Below are 21,035 nucleotides of genomic sequence, written 5' to 3'. Positions count from 1 at the left end.
CAGGTCTGACGCCTAAAGAACAACAAAGAGCTCAGTCCTGTTTCCCACAGTGAATGGTGTGGATGGTACTCTCTTTATTTAACACACCTCATTAGTTTTGATCTCACCATGAAGTACAGGACGGTGGTGATGTACATGGAGATCGGCTGCTTCGTGTCCTGCCTGTGTGGCTGGATCCTGGTGTGCTCCACTCTCCCCACAGAGTACTGGACCTTCTCCGAGGTGGGCAGCGTCGTGCTGACAACCTCCAACTACTACTCCAACCTGTGGAGGGACTGCATCTCCGACACCACGGGGGTCTCCGACTGCAAGGACTATCCCTCCATGCTGGCCCTGCCTGGTAGGATCATCACAACACTTCTTACATTATATCAATAAAAGGTGTGGGAGCATTTTCCAGACATGAGACGAGCAATTAGAAGATCCTGCAAGTCACTTTTATAAAGACTGAGTATCTGGTTGCTCTCATTGTAAGTTGCTTTGATTAAGAGTCAGCTAAGTTAAATGTAACCACAAAATAATGACTTACTAACCAAAAATAATGAGTAAGGACTGCAAAATAATGATCAAATTAATTTAAAATAAATTATTAACTGCAAAATAATGACTTAGTCTTTAAAAATATTGAGTTAGTATCTTAAAATATTGAAAAACTCTCATACTTTAGCATTAAAAGTTATTGATAGCATTATCAATATTTCTTTGTAGCTTCCTTCTGAATTTGGGATGAATAGGCCTCTGCCGCATTACTTCAAAAATAACATCCATCATATTGCATTTCCTTGTCCCACAGAGGATTAAGGTACAAACCTTTCAAGCTTTATTTCAGTCTCACCTGTTTTCTCTCAGCGTTCCTCCACGCCTGCAGAGCGCTCGCTGTCTGTTCTGTTATCACTGGTTTCTTTGGAGGCGTCCTCACACTCGTGGGGATGAAATGCACTAAAATCGGTGGATCAGAGGTTGCCAATGCGAGGGTGACCTTTGCAGCTGGTATTACCTACCTGGTTTCAGGTAATATAATATATATTTAAATACATTTTTCAGCATTAATCTTGTGAATGTTTTGCACTTCAAAGTCATCTATATTTGTGATAGGATTCTGTGGTATGATCACCTACTCATGGTGGGCCAACAAACTCGTGACAGAATTCTTGGATCCAACTTTCAGGGCACAGAAGTGAGTAGTTTTTAAGCAGCATGATTACAATTACTATCTGAGAGACAATGGGTGTTTCTCAATGTCAAGGAAGGATGCTCCAGAGCCACTATTTCAAGGATGCTACGTCATCGAGTCCCGCCGAAGGACTGTTCCAATGTCCAGGCTCCTTGGAATTCTACCGAGCCCGGCGTCCTTCGTAGCGAGACATTTAGAGGCTGCACATGTGTATCCTCCGCGGTCTTAAAATCCCCACAATGCTTTGCGCACGGACCAATTTCCAAATCTTTGGCGGAAATCTAGGAAGGATTCTTGCCTCGCTTCTGAAGGAAGTGACTCGGAAGACATGTCCTACCAAGGAAGCGTCCTCGACATTGAGAAACACCCAGAGACTATAAGTGCAGAAAAACTAATCATAACTCTTGATAAACCTCCAAACTTGCTGTTCAGATTTGAAATTGGAGCGGCTATTTTCGTTGGCTGGGGAGGCTCCACTCTTCTCATCTCTGGAGCAACAGTGATGACTTACTTCTCCGGAAAAGAAGGTCTACCATCAAGGTAAATATGAAACCTCTTATATTTCACCTATTGCCATTATTATATTTATTTAGACCATTTGTGTCAACAGATCTCCAAAGAGGCCTCACAGGCCGGCCACTTACGCCACCGCCCGGACCCGGCAGACCTACATGCTGCCGAACACGTCCTCCAGAGGGAATAAGGGGCCACCGCTTTACTATGAAGGCAGGAAGAGCCGAGGGACAAGAGCCCCCACGAAGACCAGCGCGACCTTCAACAGGGACAGCTTCGTCTAAAGTCTGAGCCGAGGAAGTGACTTCAAAGACTTAATTAGAATAATCAATACCACTCTAGTGTCTTGATGTTCAATATGAAGCCACAGACAGCATTCTGTAAGCCTAGATTAGCATAAAGGTAATCTTGATGCTGCAATTAGTCAATATTTTTGTATTTATAGCTGTTTCTTCATCAGTGAGCATCCACCTTTAACTCTAACCCGTCCTATCTGCCTTCTTTGTTCCTTTGAGACAGGGTGAAAGTATAAATGAGTACAAAAAGGAGAAACATTGCTCATATAGTACCTTCACAGCATGTGATACGACTTGGTATTTTAGTTTAAAATGAAGACCTTTCCATGCTTCATCTAACCTTTTTTAGTGTCTTGCCTTCATCAGGTATGCATCACTTTCCATTTATACATTATTGTGACTTATGATGAAACTAAATTAACATAACATAACATTCTCAATACGTATACGACACTTTCAGAAAGTATAACTATTGATGAGCAAATTAATTCAGTGTCCATATTAGGTTTCCTTTCCTTTTTGGTATATACTTGGTGGCATCTTACAGAGTTGTTCTGCACTTCTTCCAGGTCGCCAGAAGATGGCACTCAAAATCAGACCATCAAATGATGATGTTTGGTATGCATAGTATCTATGGTGGCTATAAGTCACATTACTGATCACTTATTCAACCCCAGATTCCACCCTGAAGAAGGAAAGACAGCTGAAAATGGTTTGGTAAATGAAGCATGGTGTACTGTGGACTTCTTTCCTCAGAGCCAATGATATTCGAGGAGGCCGTGGTGTCAGAACAGGAAGCAGTCACAGCTGTCAGCCTCCATAAAAAGCCAGTTGCTCATATTACAAATGAGCTTCATGGCCAAGTCAGCCAGTCAGAGTGAAGCGCTGACACTTAAGCTGATGCTGATAGTTAATCATTTATCATCTCACACCATAAGCAGCGGTGGAGGAAGTATTCAAATCATTTACTCACGTAAACATAGCCAAACAAAAAACACAATTTACATTAGTTAAAGTATCAAATCTTTAGGTAGTGTGTAGTTAGCAGAATTGCCCGTCAGAATTTTAAACTATTATAAAGCAAAATGAACTATAATGTTGTTTGATGTGCAGCTAATCTTTATAACTTCATGCACCGTTTTATTATGTTTTTTAAATAATGTTAATGTGACATTTTAATATCAATCAATACATTTTAGTTTGAAAAAAAGAACATTCATGACATGCCTATATTGTCTAGTAACAGTTAGAAAGGATTGATTCTACAGAGAAATCTTTTATTGCTGGTTTAAATATTTTCTATACAAAATCACATTTCATCGCTCCATTTGACACATGAAGCATTATCAAAATTTGATTTACAAAATGTCATACAAACTACATACAGTACAGCATCTCATTTGGAGTGTTAGTTATATTTTAGTATATATATCAAAAGAGGAAAAAACTGGATTTAATGTTGAACACTGAAAAGGTCTAAGGCAAGCAAAGATTGGCACAAGGTGAGGGTGAAAATGAGAAGTCAGTTAAAGCTGTAATTTAATATGTTTAGACTCGTTGAATGTTTTATTACAAAGTCCCATTATATATTGCTTCATCTCTATTATAGCTTCCATAGAATAACAGTATAACATATGGCTATGGTGTCAGAGGAGTTGAGGTCTTTGTGTCTGTGCTTGGCGTAGAGCTACCTCACCTGATCAGCTGTAGTGTTATTTGTATTTATTGCTAAAGTCCTCCGAGTCGCTGATGTCACTGAGGGAGCACAGGCTGCTCTTCAGGGTACTTCCTGTTCCTGCTTCAGTCAGACCTGCAGGGCACAAGACAGCTGCGTTACAAATGGGAGAAGTCCGAAATAATCATCATTGAATATTATAAAACTGCATTTATCCATCCTACTACGAAGTTCATAAGGTGTGTAAAAAGAATAGTACAAACATGTTTTGCATTAAGGCATCTAAAATGGTGTTAACCTTTGTTTTTGATGCCAATAAAAATCTGTAGTTTAAAATCAAGGTGCGCTTGATTTACTTGACTGTAAAGGCTTTTATCCAGTTTCAAGCCACATCATTCTGATACACTCTAGGATTCTGGTCATTTGTGTCTATATTAGGGTTTCAAGTTTTTGTGGGACTGACCTGATTTGGGAGCCTTTTCCTGTAGATGTCCCCCAGACGCTGGTGCTGGGTGAAGTCCAGGCTCTTCACTCGTTTGGTGCCGGCGCTCTGAAGCAGTTTAGACATCTCCAGCCTGTCCTCTAAGGAGGATCCCAGCCAATCACTGCTCTCCTCTAGATCTGTGTACTGTCGAACACACACACACACACACACACACACACACACACACACACACACACACACACACACACACACACAGCACACAACACACACACACACACAACACAACACCACACACACCACACACACACAGCACACACACACACACACCCACACACACACCACACACACACACACACACACACACCACACACACACACACACACAACACACACACACACACACACACACACACACACACACACACACACACACACACACACACACACACACACACACACACACACACCACACACACACACACACACACACACACACACACACACACACACACACACACACACTGAACCAAACACACACACACACACATCACCAAACACACACAGCACAGCACTTTATCCCCAACTTCCAGTAGACCAAAGGGTGCACTGAGGTTCCATTAGAGTGATTCTCACCGTGAGCTCCTGAACCTCATCCTTCCTCTCCGGAAGGATGCTGACGCCCCCTGCTGGTTTCTTTAGTGATCGCTCTGCAAACTGCTTCTCCATTTTTCTGGCCAAGTCACTGATTTTGTTCTCTAAAAAAATACATTAAAACAAATGAGAGCTGCACAATATATCGAAAATATACCGTTATCGCAATATCAGCTTTTGCGATAGACATAGAATGCAAATCAATAAATTGTCAAGAGAAGCCCATGCTAAATGTCCCAATTGAATGATTTCATAGTAAAGTTATCATTCATTTGCTGTATGGTTTAAACTGACAGGGAATAAAGCTACCTTTGCCAACGTTTCTCTTTTCCACGTTTCCGTTCTGATCTTTGAAACTCTGTAGGCGTTTGGGGTCGATCTGCTGCAGCTCGCTGACGTCCGACCAATCGTCCTCCTCATCGCTCTCTATCTTTGCGACTGTGGTCTTGGTGACACCGCCCCCCGACCCCCTGGTCTGCGGGGGGTTGGAGGAGAATGAGGTCCTGGACGGAGCCTGACCTGACTGGACCGGACTGGCTCTGATCTGGGTCAGGTTTAGTCTGGGCTGTGGGGATTTGCCCCTCTGCGGTTTTTTGGGCGGTTCCTCCTCCATGTCTGTGTCCTCTCCTTCCGATTCAGCATCGGAACTGAAAGGAGGGGTCCTAAATAATCACAGAAACAAATTATTAAATTGTATAAAATATGAAATCATACCTTATTCTTCCTTCTACTCTTCAGCTTCAGACTAGCTAATTATAAATGGGTTCGGGTTAGAGTTAAAGAATGACTAAATGATTTATAGTCTTAGGTCATATCAAATTGTTCCTTTCTAAATGTACAAAGTTAATCTTGAAAGTTTGGTTTTATTCATCGAATGTCCTCCCACAGCTCTCTTATTACTTTCTCAGACATTAATGTAAAACTACAAGAAGCCTTTCCATGTTTTACACAGTTTTTCTTTACTTCGATGCGAACGTCTTCAGAGTGTTCTTGGTGTTGGGTGTAGATGTCTTGGGTTGGGTGGTGGTCTTGGTCCGCGGTGCCGGCTGGGGGGTCTTGGGCTGTTTGACTGCAGGTTTTGACATCACTTGTGTATCTCTGGAGGGCAGGCTGCTGGATCGAGGCCGGATCTGCACCACTACGCACAGACAAAAACACTTCATGTAAACAGAGTTAGCGGATCAGACGCTGCCACTTTGTCAGAGCTCAAGGCGGCTTATGTGGTGGTAAACAACCGATTAGACGCACAGTATAAGACATACACACTGTGATGCCCCTGTGGGTTCATCTGGAGAGGGTGTGGCTGTGCTGTGTCCAGCCTTGATTGCAGTAACTCAGGGCACCTGTGTCTGGTGTCCTGCAGCTACTGTTTGTTGCTTTACTTTGTGCACCTCAACACCCTCACACGTCCATGCAACCCTCATCCTGCATTTACACTACTGATGTCCACACCTCGTGCTTTACTCATTTTTGCACTTCATTAATTTGGTTAATTGGAATTGTTTGCTTAAATAAACATCTTTTATTAACCGTTGAAATGGTGTCTCCCACTTTGTTGTGGCCTTTTGAGCCAGGTCATAACATGGTGGCTCGTTCGACGGGTTATTTTGTAGAAAGTTTGGTTAAAGGTTTGTGTAGTGCTCAGAGCACATGGTGTCGTTGAGCAGCTGTTGATGTGGTCCAGCTACTGGGGGACACATCATGTCTTTTGTGTTTCAGGAAGCCTTAGTGTTTGACATGGTGTCAGGTTTTGTGTGCCAATCAGAAGGTAACATTTTGCTGTTTGATACGCTTTTGTAAAGGGATTTCCCCGCTAGGCTGAAGTGGCGTTTCCCCTTGGGTTGCGTCTGTTTGTTTTTTTCATAGTGTTGTGGCGACAGTGTCAGCTGTTTTCGGACAGCTGTCTCGGGGGCACGTCCACGTGATTGTCAAACCTAATGCAAAAGTGGCCAACAACAGGAAGCTGACTTTCTCCGTGAGGTTATTATTGGTCTGTGGGCCGAGTAAGATCTTAGAGAGATGATCTCATGTGCTTAGAGGCTTCTCCATGACTCACCTTGAACTGGCTGTCTGGCTCTGGGCTGGGACACTGCAGCAGGGTCGCTGCCTCTCCTCTGACAGGCCACCCTCTGCTCCACAGTGCTGGTGATCTCCTCCCGATAGCCCCAGTAGTGAGGCATCCCCTTCGCAGCGCTCTCCCGCTTTGAATGCGCCTTGGCCAGGATGGAACTAAGCTCTTTGTCCTTTAGACCACACTGCTCCTGAGAAGAAGACACAAGTATGAGCAATGGTTACAAAACAAGTAGATTCAAAGTTCTACCTTCCTAAACTTTTATTTGTGTACAATACTTGTTTTAGCCTTGTGCATCACTTTAAAATAGTTGCTCTATGTTTTCTTTAGAGGACCAAAGTGTCCGAAATAGCTGGAAAATAATATTATAACTTGTTTTTGTCTATCTTCACCGAGTTAAAACTTAAACATCATCAGTCCTGATCCTAACTACCAAATGGTCTTTTTTAGAATTCTAACCCTTAATTTGACAGTTGTTTACATAATATTACAATTAAGACAAAAACACACACAAAACTGCAATTATTATCTGTATGATAGGGAGACCCTTTTCTCAGTCTGGGATATCAGCAACAACATTGATTCTTATACATTGCATCAAACTAATAATACAGCAGCATAGCAGGTATTTGACCTATACGACACACATGAGAAACTGGCTCAATCTGCTGGAGAACAGAAACATTTACACATTGGAAAGCACCTAATAGTCGTGGGTTTCAATGGGGACATCTTGGTGCTAAAACATGTCTGTATGGGCGGGGCTACATCATTTATTATAAGAGCTGAGGATAAACATTCAAAAACAGCTCATGCCCAATTGTTTGCCATATAGATGAACCCATCCAACAATGTAATCAAAAAGCCAAAAGTGTCCTCAGCGCTGCTTAAGAGTGTGCACTTACAGGCTTGACTCCCAGGTTCTCCAGCTTCTCCATGACAGCCTGCTCCAGCTCTGGCCTCATCTCCTTCTTGAGGTTGGGGTTCCTCTTCAGAGCGCTGATGTTCACTCTCTGTTTCTTCTCCGGTAGCGGCTCAGGCTTCTTCTCCACCGGCCTCCTCTCAGAGAAGCTGCTCAAGTCTGTGAAGGAAAGCTCACTTAATCAGCCATTTATGAGAAATCAGGCTCAAATTACAGGCAGCAGAGAGAGGCCAAATGAATGAACATGCATTTGCCAACTGTTACAGCAAGCTAAATGCCAAACGCTTATATTGCCGGACGGGTGGGTGCGACTGTGGGGCAGGCAGAAGAGGAGAACGTCTACAAGTCCATTTGCCACGAACAAGATGACGGATGGATGTAATGATCACGAATTCTGAGCAAGCGCCGATGAATGTCACAGACAACAAGCTTGCTTCTCCAATAGACTGATGCATCCATGCAGACAGCATGCAGTCGGCCGGCTGTGTAGCTTTGGCTGCCTGTTTTACCTTTCTCCTCCTCTGACAGCTCCTGTATAGGATCCAGCTTAGGAGCCGACGCGGGCTCCTCTAATTGGACACCACACACGTGAAGTTTGAAGGTCAATAAAGGTGAGGGAGTCAGTTAACATGTGTTTTTATAAAAGAAGGGGGTGACAGTTTGCTTTGTCTATCATTCATGCATGAAAGCACATGCTCGGCTTCTCTGGGTGTGACCTTTGTTTTCTCATGAAAGCTGGTTTCACTAACTTACCCAGTACAACTCTCTTTGGTTTAGGGTCTGGTGCACTGAGGATGACTGGAAAACAGAGAACATGATGAATATCATACACGCACTTAAGTTAAGACTTTTATGATTCAAAGTGAAGGAATTTATACCTGGTACTTCCACTATTTGTGTGGGTGGATTTGAGGAGAAATTCCTTATCTGTAAGTTGGAAAGAAGTACCACTTGTTACACCATGCATAAAGAAAACAATCATTCCTCTTTTGGCTTAGTTATATTCATTAAGATCTGGGTTAAGTTACTGCTAAGCCAACATTTCCAACTGCATTGAATGAAAAGCTTTAAACTGTTGATCTGAGTGCCCTCCATTGACATGTTCTGGACTGCAAGGACAATCAGTTGCCACTTTGCCACCTTTGTTGTTTGGTAAGTTCACTTAAAGGGGTTCCTATTATTCTCAGTTTTGTATTTTGTGTGTTCTGTGACACACTTCACTCGTGGGAAAATGTGGATCTATTCCAGGAAAACCACCAGCTTCCTGTGACGTGTACAGTATCTTCATGTCTCAGTACAATACGATCGGAGCCCATGAAGCTAATAGAGGATATCCTGAACGAGGGCTGACCCGCCGCCTCACTTCCTCCCCCGACATAATCAGTGTTGGCTGTGTGAGTGTGATGGAGCGCTGACCTGGTCCCTCTGAGCCTTGATGGTGTGCTCCTTGTCCTGCAGCCTCCTCCCCAGGTCCTGCTGCAGCCTCTGGCGGCTGTCCTGCTGCTCCGACACCGACGACTGCAGTCTGCTCAGCTCATTCAGCAACTGCAAGGTGGAACAAACTAGATGCTTTTTATGGATTCTTATTTCTAATTTAAGCTTTCGAAATATTTTTTTATTTCAATATTTTAGTTAGCGATTTTTTTTTTGTCGATTCCCTTCTTTCTTTTTTTACCAAGGAAACTAATTAATTATAAGAAAATATGAACAACCTTTCAGTCCTTCTTTACACTAACTTTGAATGAGTACAAATTCCCCAATAAAATGTATTTTACAATAGCCGGTTTGTAATAAATATACAAAACAAGCTTTTAGTTCATGCTTCTAAAGGGGCATGAAGATTACGGATGAACAGAGACGTGCACTCACTTTTCATGTCAACACACGGAGCAGATCACCGTGAATAACTTTAAAGCTATGGAAGATCGCCTCAGTCGGTTATCCAATCTCTTGAAATGAAGGTCAGCTGTTAGAGTTTGCTCCTTATTACGTGACCTTTGCAAGTCAAATAGCTCAGTATAACACATTAGCTAGTGCCATCAGTACATGTCACCTTATTTACCCAAAGAGAAAACGGGGCTTACATAGGCCGATGCATAGGTGGCGGTGCATCCCTAATAAAACCTACCTTGTTCTTTTCAGACTCGTGCAGGGACTTGATTTCCTGCAGCTTGGATCCCCACTTTTTCTCCTAGAAGAGAATATTTGTCTTTTTGGTGTACTCAAACAACTGTATCTACTTCTGTTTAAAAGCGTGTCTCCTCTCTCCACTGACCTGTTTCTTCATTTGATGCTCCAGCTTGTGTATGGCTTGCGTCTGCATCTCTTTGTAGTTGTCCAGATCTCTCTCTGGCTGCGATTGCACAGGGCTTGGTGGTATTTCATGCTTAGCCGTATGATTCTGATTTACTTCCTGATGAAAAAACTGGTATGAATAAATGACATCCTGAAGCGCAAATGAACACCATGAAGAAGTCATTATCCAAGTGTCCCTTTCATACATTTAGAGCCTGTATATTTCGTGTGTAAAGGAATTCCATCTCCCTGCGCATGCCGTCCCTGCTGTCGTCTATCTTTCTGTCCATGCGCGCCATCTCCTCAGCCTTAAAACGCTCCAACTCTCTCAGCAGCTCCTTTTGCATGGACTGCTGCTCTTTCTCCTGGAATCACAGCAACATAAAAGAACTCTGTTAAAGGTAGAAACCCAAATATGATTCTTTTGTTGTTTTACTGGAGAGTGTGACCAACAGCCCGAAAGACAGATACATTTGGAAAAGGTCAATTGTTCAGATCCTTCCCAAAGGTCAGGCTTTCCTACCTGAACTATTTTGGCTTGCAAGTCCTGTTGCTGCTGATCGATCTGCTCCTTCAGACTGTTGATCTCCACTCGGAGGCTTTCATTCAGAGATTTCTTCTCACTCTCTGAACGCAAATCTGGATGGAAAAGAAAGGTATTGTACAACATTGTGATGTGCAGGAATATTCCAAGTTCTACCTTCAATTTACAACAGATATATATATACAAATAAATGGTCTTGCCCCGTCCTTAACATGTGTAATGCTTGTGATTTACCTGACTACTACCTTTTTTTCATTTACTGTATAATAATTCTCTCCCTGTCTCTATTCTTAAGGTGTCAGTAAACCTTTATGACTGCTCCACTCACCGGTCTCATACTCGCCAGGGTGGCGACGCTGCATGTGATTCTGGAGAAACGTGGAATTGAGGAAGGATTTATCACAATGTGGACACTAAAAGACACGGAGAAAATACATTCATTTATTACCGTAACGGGAACAAATGTGACCATAATATACAAGAAAATGTAGTTTAAGTATTGTGAACACATGTTTGCTAACAATCCAACCTGCCACAGTTTAGATTTCGATTTTGAACTACGACTTGCTAATAAATAAGAGGCAAACTCTTGTAAACTACTGAGTGTGTGTCATTAAGGGAGGATTGAATGGAAGAGGTTTGGGGCAAAGCTGACGATGAATCTCTTTCAGGATGGCCCGCTGACTGTAGGCATGTTTCCAAACAGACAGACAGCGTGAGTGATGTTGATTTGTTCCCCGAGGCAGGCGTCCCCACACTCCAGCTCACTGACACTTCACTACTAGAGTAGACGCTGTGTTCTACACATCACACGCTACATTAACCTCAGTCGCTCATTGTGACTTCATTCAATGTTAAACCTGCTGCTACTGATATCTTGCCACGCCATATGGCTCCAAAGATCCAAAGCCAGCCACACGACATGGAAAAGTGTGCCGCTGTAATTGATTACATTAGGGTTTGGAATAACTGTGGAAATCGGGAGAGTAATTCAATTAGCCTTGAGCGCTATGTGTGTGTTTTTGTAGCGTTAACACATGACAAGCAAGTAATGTCCTCAAAGCTCAAACACATAACCTCTCTATCAATTATTGAACCACCTCTGTTAGCTGAGCTTCTACACACACCTAGCAACCACATGCTGTCATGACACACTGTATCTGTTGCGTTGGTAACCGCTTGGATAGGTCAGGTACACTTGAAGACCAAAGAAGGGTTTTTGATTTGTGCTATAAATAACTTAATGGTAAGTGGGCTTTGTAACAGAGACTATATGTATTCAGTTTATAAGAGGGTGGGGGAGATGTCAGACGGTGTCTTGACTACTCACCCTATTGTAAGTGGATTAAAAAACTAATTGCCACCATATGACACCATCTGTTCTGCAGCTCTAAATCCTATTCTTCCCAAAATAAGCTTATTAAAACCTCCCCACAACAAGGCAGCTATGGCTTTTACATTACATAGCAACCGTTTCAACACCAATAAATTGTCACCTTTTCAATTTTTTCCCTCCAAACCCTCAATGCACAAAGCAGCCGAAGCTGTGAATAGATCTTGGGAACAATGACAGACTGGGGGCCCTGAGGAGGAGCGATGGGGGTGGGGGTGATGGAGCTGGCTGTCTGCTTGCCAAACATATGTGAAATGCAAATGGTAACCGATAACCCCCAGAGAGTGAGCGTTTAGTGTCAGCGGTACCTTCTGTCCACTGATGATTCTGGGCGGGATCAGGGACTGCTGGTTGCGAATCAGCTTCTTCCTCTGCTTGAGCTCGGTGGTGAGGGTCTTCACCTTCTCCTCCTGCTTATTCTGCTGAGCCAGCAGCTGCTCTCGATCGCTGGCAGCGACCGCCAGCCTCTCCTCGGCCGCTCGCAGGTTGAGGGTGAGAAACTCCTGGCAGTGGAGGAGCCACTCCACTGTGAGCTGGGCCAGCCGCAAGAGCTTGATTAGAGCTGGGTCCACGGGGCTCTGGCAGCGCTGACACCGCTCCCCGTCCAAGCTGCAGAAGGTAACGCCGCTGATGTGCTCTTGCAGGGCGTCTACATCCAGCTGGCTCACCACCAGGTCGATGTCCACAGCATTGATCCGCCGCCAGTCCACGCTCTCCCTGCGAGGGCGGAACTTGAAAGGCAGGTTGATGGAGGCTCCGCTGGACGGAGTCATGCTGGGTGCAGGAGCAGAGTGGCCGTTTACAGAGGGGTGGCTGAGAGGGGAATTCAGGAGGGAAGGGATCCCTGCTGATGAGTGGGTCCCTTGGGTGTCACCGGTGAAGGGGTAGTATGCTCCGTCGTGAAATGGCTGAAACAAAGAGCACAGAGATTTTGAATAGCCAGTTAAAGAAGATGCAAACCTCATTTCATATCAGCAGCCATAAGAAGAAAGAGATCCAGAGAATATACAGCATCTGGTGTGTGTTGGCAAGGTAAAACAGCAGATTCCACCACTGCCGATTCCATCCCAATCTACCTATGATGCTGTCGCCGTCCTGACGCCGTGCTCTCCTTACCATCATCGACTGGTTGTGCCTTCACGGGGGAGAAAGAAATAGAAGCACCGTAGTTCCTCTCCGGTTCCGCCCCCTTTGCAAGCAGTCGCGCAGGGGCAAGTTACCATGGAGACAAGAGACGAGCGTCCCTGTGGAGAAAAGTGTTATCAAAATACTGACTGCAATCAGCAAATGTTTCCTTACAGTGTGTGGGAGATGGGCTGTGTCCTGTGGGAAACACAGCAATGCGCCTGAAAGCCCCTCACTCGACTGAACCTGTGTGAAAAACTAATGTACCTGCGAATGAGCATGAGGAGGTTTTTACGGCAATGGTTTCCTTGCCAACTGCGAACGCCGATAATCTCTCTCATGTTGGGGCAGGCTGTTTATCCCCTTGCTTGATCTCAATTTAACAATTGCACACATGCTTGAACTTGTCTGCGCAACTATTACAAATGTATTTCTAACACTTTAATGCTAATGTCAAGTATAAACCCGTTCACAAAATGCCAGGAAGGTTAAGCGCTTATAACGGCTCGTGCATTTCAAACCCATTCTTAGTTAACGGTGAACGGTGTTCGGCAAAACTTTAAACAGCGTAGCTAAAACTGAGTTATACATCACCAGCAGATGTGGATATCACAGTTTAAGATGTATTTTCCAGGACTTTATTGAAAAGACTTACCTGAGGGTTTGTTTTCTTATGTTACAGCCTCTAGAAAAGTTTTTTTTTTACGACGGGACCCCAGGCGTTTTGAGGGTGACGTAGATGCTGGTCTCCACATTCCTAAATCCCTGCTTGCAAAAAAGAGGGAGCCTCAAAGCTAACTGTGATGCAAGCATGAACTTCCGGTGAATACCTTAAAAATAAAACGAAGAGTTCTTAAATAACATTCAGTGAGGCGTTTAATTCATAGCTAATAATGGACAATTGCAAAGCAGACACACGTGTCTTGAAAAAATTATACCTATAAAGTTGAATAACTCTTAAATAACTTTAAACAATGAAAAAGTGTGGGACTAGCTGTGATAATGTGGTGTGAGGTGAAGCCCCCTACATTTTTAAGCATTTACTAAGAATTCTTTCTTAGTGAACGTTGATAGAATTACTAACACATAATTTCTAAACAAAGCACTTATACTAATAAAGGAATGGCTTATCTAAAGCCAGTTGAGTAGCACTTGAAATGTTTTGGCTCTATGAAACCTGATGTACTTATATGATTCTGTTTTCTTCAAGTTTGTATCTTCCTGGTCGAATGCACTTATTGTAAGTCGCTTTGGATAAAAGCGTCAGCTAAATGCAATGTAATGTAATGAATTCTAAAATGTGTTTTGTTTGAGGTTTGCAAAGAAAGACTATTTATTGAGTCAATCAATCACCTATCACAAAAAAATCCTTTAGTAGTTCAAGTTATGATCCTGAACTTTGAAAAATACTATGATGAAAAAAAATCATGCCCAACCAAGCAAATCGGCTCACTTCCGGTGGTGTTGGTGGTGTTGTTGAGTCGACTTGACGCAGCTCGCAGAGAGAGGGGGGAAGGGAGAAGCAGACCTCTGGGCTTTGAAATGGAGAAACGGGGAGTCTGAACGCCGTGATGAGGGGGTCTAGGTTGAAGAGGGTCCCAACTTCACGGAGGGAAAGTCTGAAAGCTGAATAAAATGTGATTACAACGTTGAAAGCATAGCACGTGTGGAAACAACCATCAACACAGCTCGAGAGGGATGAAAGGGAAGATTTGAAAACACTTTGGCACGAGCTCCCTCTTGTGGTTAAACGTTTTATTGAATCATCATGGGAAATATGTTGGTGGAAAAAGTATTTAGATCTTGTAATTGCGTTAAAAAAATAAATACCAGAGTCTAGGAATACTCTGTTACAACTAAAAGCCTTGCATTGAAATATTACTCAAGAAAAAGTACAAATGTATTAGCATCAAAATATACTTAATGTACCAAAAGTAAAAGTACTCAGATTGGTCCATTTCAGAATAATATATATATGATATGTTTTGATTATATGTATTGATGCAATAAAGCTGGTAAAGGTGCAGCTAGTTTTAATGAATTGGTTTACTGCAGGGTAGTCTCTGATATTGTAATATTATTAATCATAATAAGTGTGCTTGACCCCTCTATACAATCATAACAACCCCCTGCTGGCACTGCTTTAAAGATGGGTAAATGACTCGGACCCTAATTTACACAAGTGATACAAAATAAAATATCACTAGTTAAAGTCCTGAATTTGTGATCTTTGTTATTTCGAGCCAATCACACACATTACTTGTGATCTTGAGAAAACTAATCAAATCTATTTGTTTTTCCGTGATAACAAATAGATTTGATTAATTTTCTAATTTTGATTCCTGCAGGAATCAAAATGTTTGAACCATACAGCTGCCGTAAAAAAAAACATTCACTTCTTTGTGAAATATTGGATAATCTAACCCCTCATGGGCCTACAACGATTATTGATATGAAAGAATGTGACCAGTTGGGGGGAAAAGGAGCCCTAATTTAGTTTCCAAAATGTAGGTCCCACTTTAAAAATGTATTGTATAAGCTAATCAAAATGTCTGATGATGTCCGTCAGATGGGAGTGTAAAAAGTACAGTATTCATGGCTGTAGCAGCCACCATGTACATTTAGTCACCAACGGAGGTCAGTAGAGATCTGATCTGAGCTCTGCAGACTAGTAGGCTATTATATGGAGGAGTGATGGCCGTTCCTCCCTCCTGTATTCCCTCAGTGTCAGAAGAAATGCTGCCTACTGCTGCTGTGATGGAGAGCATCTGCAGGAGGCGACACACTTCCCGCTTTAATGGGCAGCACAATCAGCGGGGAACATCCACACACACTAATGTCCGAGCACGTACACACTGCTGCTGCTTGTATTCAAGAACCAGTCCCAAATTGTTCTTTGGATGTTTCTTTTTAAGCATAAAATTAAAGATTGATTCGCATTCAGGGCAACGCAGCTAGGCGCTGGCTCAGCACTAAAACAAAATGAAGGAAAGAGTGAAGATGGGTTTTTTCTTTTTAATCACACAAGCTGACAAGAAACAGCCTGCATGGGCACGTCTCAGCGTGTTGAACCCTCCGTCAGAGTCCCACTGCTGGGAGAAGCCATTTCCTCGGCCAGTCCCCAGACAGCTTCAGTCGAGTCCTGATAAATAGAGATTTTAATTCCTGTGAACAGGTCCTGTGACTGGCAGGATAGCGGGGGAGGGGGGGGGGGGGTCCTCGCAGGCCACGTTCATTGTAAAGACAAGCAGCACATCACAATGAGGCGAAGTTCAGCTAGGACAATATGCATGATGATCTGCTTGTTTATCACTGCAGCAGGCCGGAGCCGTGATGTTTACTTGAAAAATCAAATCCACACTTTTTTGATAAGAGTTTACCACAGCAAGAGACACGCGCGCGGGCAGAGAAGTTGCATTAGTCATGCAGTAAAAAGGAGCAGGGGTGTGTGTGGAGGAAGAGGAGCGGACCTCTTGAGATGAGCAAGCACAGCCCTACACTCAATTTACTGCTTGATTTATGAGTTCATTTCCTGCGTGAAGTTCTCAGCGGGGGTGAGGTGGTATATCTTTCCCACTATAGGTAGCTGTGGCTCCACTTCCCTATCTCCCATGAGACCCACTCTCACCACTCCGGGCCTTAGGACTATAAATAATGGCCGCTGGAACAAGTACACATTGAACAAAGAGAGGAGAGGATGCTGAATCTTTATTCATGAAGGAGGTTCTTATCTTCCCCTGCAAAGGACGAGATGGATCTAGACCACTGTGCATATGAGGCTCCGTGCACAGTTATCCTCACTGTGCCTGCTCTCAGATAAGCATCCAGAGATGTTTTGATGCTGTAAAGGTGAAAAGAAACCTTGATACAGCTGCTTTTTTTCATCCGTGTGCACATGCAGTTCATTACCAGGGAAGGATGCATTCAAATAAAGAGACTTTTATCTTTTAACATTAAAAAAGCAAGTTGAGCAAGAGAGAAATGCTGCTTAATTGATTGCTGCAGAAGGTTTCTAATACTAATTCAACAGAAACACAGGTAACTCATTTACTGTAAAATAAGACAGGACTAGAATCCAGACAAACGAAGTGCCAGCTCAGCAGGACCCTCACCACTGCCGCACCAACTTCAAGCCGAGCCGCATCCAGCCTACAACTGCCCACCGGTTTTCATCTCAGACACTTTGTTGTCTATTTTCAACGAGGCAGCCGCAGGGGTCACAAGTGGTGAATCAGCCTTGTGGGAAGGAGAGATTAAAGAGCGATACAGGGGGGGGGGGGGGGGGGGGGGGGGGGGGGGAGGGGGGGGGGGGGGGGGGGGTGGGGGGAGAGAGAAGCAACCCACTGTTTCCTTTCATTGTCCCCTATGAATGTTACACAGGTCAGAAGAAGTACCAGCACCAAATAATTATATATAGCATGACAAATGACGAGGACCGCAGTGGTTTTCTCTCGTCCTCCCACTGAGCTCCAGGTCCAGGCGAATCACAGCAGCAGCAGCAGGATCCTTAGGAGGAACCCAGGAAATGCAGAATATGTGCAGAGATGATTGTGTGATGAATGCGCACATGGGAAGGAAACTTAACTCAGACCGTGTTGTAAGAGAGTACCAAACCCTCCACACAGGAGAATCAACATTTTTCACATGGTAGCCATTTTGATCTCCTTCCTTCAACTTCTTCCCCAAACTCAAATGTTCTACGTTCTAAAATGTTCTAAGCTTGCGTGATATAGAGGGGCGAGCAACGATCATCATAGGATAGATATCTGTCTCTGAGGTTTATCTGCTCCAATCCCAATACAATAGTGTATATAAATGTAAATGATGTTAGAACACTGCAGAAGCTGTTATTAACAGGAAACCAATAGGATGAATTTAATCTCACACTTTATCAGGCGCAGCTGAAGAAAAACCCCACTTGTTTTGACATTTAAGAGAGGCATCATTTCTACACCATTGCTCCCCTGGTTTCTTGCTTAAAGCGTCTAATTATATTTCCCTCTCAGTATTAAGTTACAGGACAATTAGCGCACTGCTTAAACTGCTTTTAGATATACCTGCACTACAGGAAGAAGTATATTAGTGTGAGTTATTTTCATGTTAATACTAACCTTCCTAGCAGCCATGAATTGTGCTTTATTTAGCATCCAAATGTAGGGCTGCGAGTGGAAGTCATGTCCTTCTGGTAGCCCTATTAGAAACTAAATGTTACTTTTGACAGTTTGAACAAATGAGGGAGAGAGCAGGAAAGGGAAGATAACTGTCGCTCGCTTTGAGCTATGGCAGCCATCCAGTACGGGCCTTCTTTGTATTCAGCGAACACCTCCTTTTTGTGTCAGTGTGGGACGAGAGAAGCACTTAACGTGACATTTAGAGATGCTCGGATATTCTCTCTAGGCCAGAGGGAGGGAGAAAAGAACCAATGATGTTATCGCAGACATGTGTTTTAAATGCCAGGAGGGGTGCTTTGCCCAAGAGCTTTGGCCACAGAGAATAACCTCTGGTCGCGGGTCTGGGGCTCACGCTAAGCTTTGTCTGAAATGGTTTCATCTCTTTTCTATCAGATATGATCTTTTAATGCAGAACAATCTCCTTAGATTGTACATTAGGGCTGCTGCTATCCTCAGAAGAAATCCACACACGCGCGGTGCATTTTAAATAGTCGGCCACAGGACAGGACACACAGCTTTATGAGTGGGCGACACAAGCTTTCTGGGATTGCGAATCTTAAGCAGATGGTCGTAATACACATATTAACTGTGGATCACAGCCATTTTAAAGACTTTCAGAGCCATGAATAATGTCCAAAATCTCTTTGCCATTAATACCAGACTGAATTCCTCTTATTGATGTGGGTTTATCCTGAAGGGACCTCCACAATAAGGAGACATGAATATTTAACAGCTGAAGAAAGGTCAGTCTGTTGGTATGGAGGCTGAGATTGAACTAATCAATCATCATTTGAGTGTCAATTAAAGCAAAGCGTGTATACTTGTGACTGGATGCAGAGGATTTTCTTCAAAAATATGTCTTTGTCAAGCGAATCCCTGCAATAGGTGTCTGGATGTTTTGCAATTCAAATGTGCAAAATTCATCCATCTTACAAGTGTATCTTTCACCGCGCCGTGTATGTTAGCATTTGTACTTGTGCACAAAGTGTTGTAGCGCTTGATGCAAGGTCTAGCGACTCAGCCATAGCCTCCGATAAATCAGGCGGGGAGTTAGATGTATGGAGATAGAGCTGCATAGTGATGAAGCTGCTGTAAAGGAGCAGAGTTTAGGAAACAAGGTTAGCAATTCATCACCAGATATTCCTACCGAAAGATCCGGAGAACTTCCACGGACTCCTTTTTCCCCATTTGTCTCGTGGCTCCTTCCTGTGGGCTCTTTTCTGCTTCATCACAGCCTCAGACACCTCGCTGAGTGGTTTGCTTTGAAATGGCACCTAATGTGGGAGGAGAGCACAGCAGAAGCATCACAATATTAATACTGTCACTGGTGACAGTTGTGGATAGCGAATTGGTTTTACTGGTAAAAGCCTGCCAGAGAAGTGATTCCATTTGATCTGCAGTCACCATTTCTCTTCATGGAAACACTCATCATAATTTTACCATTTCATCTTGGACCAGTGCAATTTGCCAAACGCTCCTTCTTTTTCTCACTCTGCCACGTGCTTGTATTCTGTGTGTTTGCCCAAGGAGGAATAATCCATTTTGTATTTCTCGCCATCTGAGGCCCCGTGAATATTTAAGGCTTTGATGTTTGGTTGTCTAATGCAGTTACCTAAGCAGCTTGCCATAGCGGCCTCCCAGAGAGTCTCCCTGCACGCTTCTCCCTATTTTCTGCAATGTGTCTGGATTGCGTAAATAAAGTATCCTTTTGAAGCCTCTCTTCGCTGCCTCTCTGGGAATGTGTTTTCTGCAGATAATGACTCCTCTCACCTCGCCCCAAGAGTGCAGCACACATCTTTTTTTGTAATTCTTACTCGCCTAACGCTCGAGTATCTGCACATGCTGTGATATGAATTAAATCATCACACATTGGTGTAAGCACACGTGGCAGATTTGGCCACACATTAATGCATAAATACATCTCTGTTTCTAATACAACAAAGAGACCCAGCTGCCAGGTATGGAAAATCGGAAGCATAAACAATGCTGAAGACCGGGACAGTTTCCAGGTGTTTACGTGTGCCTGGAATGTATGATTGATGACCAAATTCATGCGGCATGCAGTCTTAAGCAATGTTGCCGTAAACTGGCTATAAAATAGTGAACTATTGACTGCCAGAGTTATTGGGCACGGGCCCAGACAGCCCCTGACTCAGCTCAAAGGCATTGTTCACCTGGCACAGACTCACACAGCCGGGATGGGCCATTAAGGGCTATAATAGACTGAACCTCACAACAAGGAGGTGACATGCTTAGTGTCGGCTGGCTCTGCAATACTTTCAAAATGTGTGTTTTTATGTTGTTACACAACTACAGTTTCATCTACTGGAGTAAAACAGGTGAATCCCTCCATCACACTGAAGTAACACTTGGTAGGAAATAGATAACATTTAAAGTCATGTTAGATTACCATCCATACTTTTTATTGCAAAAACATGTACTTCATTAAGAATTTCTTTCAAATGTAAATGTTTAGTTTGACTTTTTGGGAATGTTTACCAAAGTGTTAGATGAGAGGATATTCTCTTATTTGTCAATTTGCGGTGAAGTGCCCAGGGACACAACGACATGCTGACTGCAGTGGGGTTTGAACCTGTGACCCCCTGATCCGAACGCATACGCACAACCCACTGCGCCACACGCCCCCATATACGTGTCCCTCACATGTATGATAAACACGAAGCTACAGCATCAGGCAGTTAGCTAAGCCGAGAAAGCATTTTAAGTATCGTAAGCAGTTTCTTAACGTACAAAACAAACA

General features: G+C 43.4%; 2 protein-coding genes across 2 annotated transcripts; one reads left to right on the top strand and one right to left on the bottom strand.

Annotated features, from left to right (window-relative positions):
• Positions 1-51: 51 nt before the first annotated feature.
• On the top strand, positions 52-2,946 carry si:ch211-181l5.2 (claudin-10). Its single transcript, XM_034217011.1, has 5 exons — positions 52-340; positions 850-1,011; positions 1,096-1,177; positions 1,607-1,714; positions 1,785-2,946. Exons 1-5 carry the CDS (start codon positions 109-111, stop codon positions 1,969-1,971), a joined length of 771 nt encoding a protein of 256 aa, XP_034072902.1. The 5' UTR covers positions 52-108; the 3' UTR covers positions 1,972-2,946.
• Positions 2,947-3,239: 293 nt separating this feature from the next.
• Positions 3,240-13,895, bottom strand: LOC117546685 (zinc finger protein Dzip1-like). Its single transcript, XM_034217009.1, is given in 20 exon segments — positions 3,240-3,793; positions 4,122-4,131; positions 4,133-4,174; positions 4,176-4,286; positions 4,736-4,857; positions 5,063-5,415; positions 5,717-5,891; positions 6,810-7,014; positions 7,730-7,905; positions 8,500-8,544; positions 8,625-8,673; positions 9,163-9,291; positions 9,875-9,937; positions 10,022-10,159; positions 10,248-10,406; positions 10,565-10,680; positions 10,914-10,998; positions 12,287-12,886; positions 13,095-13,222; positions 13,759-13,895. Coding segments are annotated over 19 exon segments (2,682 nt in total). The 5' UTR covers positions 13,101-13,222; positions 13,759-13,895; the 3' UTR covers positions 3,240-3,695.
• Between the last annotated feature and the right edge of the window lie 7,140 nt (positions 13,896-21,035).

This window comes from Gymnodraco acuticeps, unplaced genomic scaffold (assembly GCF_902827175.1).
Source record: "Gymnodraco acuticeps unplaced genomic scaffold, fGymAcu1.1, whole genome shotgun sequence".
Lineage (NCBI taxonomy): Eukaryota > Metazoa > Chordata > Actinopteri > Perciformes > Bathydraconidae > Gymnodraco > Gymnodraco acuticeps.
This window is presented reverse-complemented; position numbering and strand designations above follow the sequence as displayed.

Bases quoted from the DNA above. Each gene is read 5' to 3' on its own strand.
- si:ch211-181l5.2 (XM_034217011.1), top strand. From the start codon at position 109: ATGAAGTACAGGACGGTGGTGATGTACATGGAGATCGGCTGCTTCGTG. The intron at 341-849 runs GTAGGATCATCA...GTTTTCTCTCAG, and splicing joins CTCCATGCTGGCCCTGCCTG to CGTTCCTCCACGCCTGCAGA. The intron at 1,012-1,095 runs GTAATATAATAT...TATTTGTGATAG, and splicing joins TATTACCTACCTGGTTTCAG to GATTCTGTGGTATGATCACC.